Source organism: Citrus clementina, unplaced genomic scaffold, assembly GCF_000493195.1.
Source record: "Citrus clementina cultivar Clemenules unplaced genomic scaffold, Citrus_clementina_v1.0 scaffold_5, whole genome shotgun sequence".
Classification (NCBI taxonomy): Eukaryota; Viridiplantae; Streptophyta; class Magnoliopsida; order Sapindales; family Rutaceae; genus Citrus; species Citrus x clementina.
In genome coordinates, this window is record NW_006262201.1 from 23,481,604 (window position 1) to 23,485,778 (window position 4,175).

A 4,175-nucleotide genomic window follows, 5' to 3' on the forward strand; every position below is an offset into this window, starting at 1 on the left:
ATCAAAAAGTACAAATTTATTATAATATTTTTAAAATTATATGGAAACGAATTTTTTCCGGATTACGAACCCAAGATTATAACCCTAGTAAATTACAAAATCATAGGCAAAGCATGATTCCAATGTGAAAGAAGAAAATCAAACACACATTCATCAGTACATTACAAAAAATTGATGGTTTAGCTTATAGAGTCATGTCTATTATTATTACCTTGTAAACAAGTCAAATGTCTCAATAATTTGACACCTCAATAACTGAAACAATTTAAACCCTTGTTTAGTATTAAAGTTGGGCAGGTGTAGCTTAAAAGTTACAGTACCAAAGTGTTTAGTAAACACTAGCTATTGCCGCTTAGAAATTAAGTTGATTTGATCTCACACTTGTATGACAAAACCTATAGTGTCTTTATTATTTTTGTCAAATTATTATTTAATAATTATTTTATTATACATTATCAACTTTTATTTAATAGTTGCAACTTCTTTTTCTTTTTTCTTACTATGCTATAGCATTTCAATATCAAATAGGGCTTAAATGAGAAACAACTTCTAAATTAAATGCGACGTCTCTCTTCTTATTATTTGCATAAGTTTGCCTAGTGGATTAAATGAGCATTGGTAACCATAAATTATGTAGAATTATTTTATTGATATATTTTTTCTATGATTTTCAAATTATACACAAGAGCCAAAACGTTTTCATGATGGCAGATTTATTGAGAAAAAAAGTGTTCATTCAAATAAACCTCATGAATATTCACATGAATTTATGTGATGAGAAAGGGAAAAAAAATTCTTCCATTCATTCATATGAACATCTTTAACTATTTCCTAAAATTTAGGAGGAAAAAAATGAATTCTTCATTTATTCATATATCGAGTTTCATAATCACTCGTACTAGGTTCCTGGGTGTAAATGACTGAGATTTACGATTTGAGGACAATTTTGATATTTCAATAGACTACAAATGCATGTTGCGTTCATTTCACACCATCTGATACGAAAAAAAAAATTGATGTTTTGGCTTCTAGAATCATGTCAATTATTGCCATATAAATAGGTCAATTGTCTCAATATCAGACCTTTTAAGAAGCCAAACAAATTAAAAATCAGTTTAATAGTGCTGTAGTTTTTAAAATAATTACTGTTAGCAGTACTGTAAAAATAATTAGTTGTAAAAAGAATCAGTTAAATATTTGATAAAATTTCTTTTTAAAATTACTGCAAATTTTAAAAGTAGTCGTTTGTGTTTAGTAAATTTTACTATTAAACTGCTGTAAAAATATAAATAAATCAATTGAACACAATATTGAATAAAATTTATTTACGCATTTATAAACATGTATGAAATTTTTTTTATTGTGTATATATGATAATTGATAACTAAAATAAATATTTTAAATTATTGATTTTATTTTTTTATTTGGTTATCTTAATATAATTGGTAATAATAATCTCTTTAAATTAATGATTTTATTTCCTAATTAATAAGGATAATTGTAGATTTTTATAATATAATTGAATATATATATATGAAATTGTACTAACTGTAAAACTGATTTTCAAAATCCGATTATGAAAAGATACTCCTTCCACGCTTTTCAAAACCTGCTATAGGACGGGGTGATTTAGCTAAAAGTAATTTTAAAAAAAAATTGTCAAACACCAAAATTGACATTTAGTTTTTTAAAATTACTTTTGGGAACTCCCAAAAGCAATTTCAAACGGGCTTCAAGGTCTTATTTGATACTAAAGTTGGGCAGTTATATCTTAAAAGTTACAGCTATTTAGTATATAATAGTTGTTGTGATATTGAAAATACAAATTGAAGGACTCTTTTTGTCCCAAAACTGATATTGAAATCCGAAAAGTTACAGAAATGGTGTGTCCACGTATAAAAGTGAAGAGACATATTTGATTTTAGGTTTAAAACTCAGGGTCCACGTACTGAAACTTCCGTAATAAACATAGGGCGATTTTATTGCAATGGTCACCTACACTGGCCTACTTATTTATTTGAGTTGGCACCGAGCTTGAAAACTGCGGGAAAGCAAACTGACTGACAATGACAATACGAAGCTTGGCCTTTGGCCGGAACCACATTTCACCACACATTATGATATTAGATCTTTCATTATTGATCACATATTCACATTATCTAACTTCAACGGAAAATTACCTTCTAGAAAGTGCTCGTATAATTGTTTATATATAAGCAGTCTCCAAACTTATCATCAATTTTCCAGATTCACCGAAAAATGAGCTGGCGCTGGGCAGGTAGTATTGGCGCTGCTAAGGTAAAGATCAACCCTCTAATTAAGTCTCTTCACTTGAAAAGCTTATAGATACACGTAACATGCTGATATTTAAAATAATGTTTGTTTAATTTTCGCTGTACAGAACAAATTGGAAGAAGATGCGCGACTTCAAGACTACCAGAACGTGGGACTTGTAGTAGGCGTGACAGGAATTGTAGGCAACAGCCTAGCTGAGATTTTGCCCCGATCAGATACCCCCGGTGGCCCGTGGAAGATCTACGGGGTGGCGCGACGTCCCAGGCCTAACTGGAACGCCAAGTACCCTATTGATTACATCCAATGCGACGTTTCCGACCCAGACGATACGCAAGCCAAGCTCTCAAAACTCGCTGACGTCACCCACATATTCTATGTGACGTGGGCCAGCCGTCCCACTGAAGCCGAGAATTGTCAGATCAACGGCGCCATGTTTCGTAACGTGCTCCGTTCTGTAATCCCGAATGCGCCTAATCTCCGCCACATCTGTCTCCAAACGGGAGGCAAACATTACGTCGGTCCATTCGAGTGTATTGGCAAGATACCGTCTCACGATCCGCCTTTTACTGAGGATTTGCCAAGACTAAACGTATCACTTTTTTACTATAATCAGGAAGATATATTGTTTGAAGAAGTTGACAAAAGACGGGGTTTGACTTGGTCCATACACCGACCTTCCGGAATATTTGGGTTTTCACCTCATAGTTTGATGAATATTATAGGCACTCTCTGCGTGTACGCAGCTATTTGTAAACACGAAGGTGCTCCTCTTGTATTTCATGGGACTAGAGATGCTTGGGAAGGTTTCCAAGAATTTTCAGACGCAGAGTTGGTTGCGGAGCAGGAAATTTGGGGGGCAGTGGATCCTAATGCAAGAAACGAAGCTTTCAATTGCACCAATGGAGATGTTTTTAAGTGGAAGCATTTATGGAAAGTGTTGGCTGAGCAGTTTGAGATTGAGAATTATGGGTTTGGAGAAGAAATGGGTAGTGAGAGGGTGAGATTGGAGGAAGTTATGAAAGGTAAAGAAAGTGCGTGGGAGGAGATTGTGAGAGAGAATCAGCTGCAGCCAACAAAATTGAATGAGGTTGCTGTTTGGTCATATGCAGATGTGGTGTTGAATATTGGTGCGGGTTATTTTGTTAGCATGAACAAGAGTAAGGAGCACGGGTTCTTGGGTTTCAGGAACTCTAAGAATTCGTTTATCACATGGATTAATAGGTTGAAAAGTCACAGGATTGTGCCTTAAGTATTTTTTTTTTTTTTTCACTTTTTGATTTGGTGCCTCGAGTAATTGAAAAGCCACGAAAAATTAATAGTTCAACCCGTGATTGGTTTGGCTGGAAATTGTACCCTTTTGTTAGATCCTTGTTTTGTTAATCAAAGAATTTTACCTCAGGTAGAAAAAAAAAAAAAAAGATGCCTTTGTTGTTGCTAAAGAGTTAATAAATAAATACAGTACTGAATTATCAACCTTAGAAAACCTCCATTATACATTTCTGAATCACGTACCTTCAAGTTATAACGACCCAATGTTCAAGTAATGCCTAATCCTAGTAGTCTAAAGCTTCTTTAAATGGTTCGTGTGTCGAAAGCACTCTCTTTCGAACCAACCGATTCACTAGACCAGGAAAAAAAAAAGATTGACTGTGAAAATATTAAAAATTAAAAATGAAGTCTTTCGAAATTTTTTAACCGGACAGCATTTGTTAGAAAGGGGAGAGAGAGAGCAAAGGGTAAGAAAAGAAAATTAAAATAAAGTTTATGGACATTTATCATTTTACATTAATTATTCGTTATAATTAAAGGATGAAATTATAATTTTATTTGGTCAAATTGGTCAACACTTTCATTTAATAGAAAATCTAAAAGACCAAGCC

At 33.3% G+C, this 4,175-nt stretch overlaps 1 protein-coding gene across 1 annotated transcript; it reads left to right on the forward strand.

Annotated features, from left to right (window-relative positions):
* Positions 1 to 2,151: 2,151 nt before the first annotated feature.
* On the forward strand, positions 2,152 to 3,699 carry LOC18041865 (3-oxo-Delta(4,5)-steroid 5-beta-reductase). The gene is made up of 2 exons (XM_006432442.2): positions 2,152 to 2,298; positions 2,402 to 3,699. The coding sequence occupies exons 1-2, from the start codon at positions 2,260 to 2,262 to the stop codon at positions 3,542 to 3,544; spliced, it is 1,182 nt and encodes a 393-aa protein (XP_006432505.1). The 5' UTR covers positions 2,152 to 2,259; the 3' UTR covers positions 3,545 to 3,699.
* Positions 3,700 to 4,175: the final 476 nt, after the last annotated feature.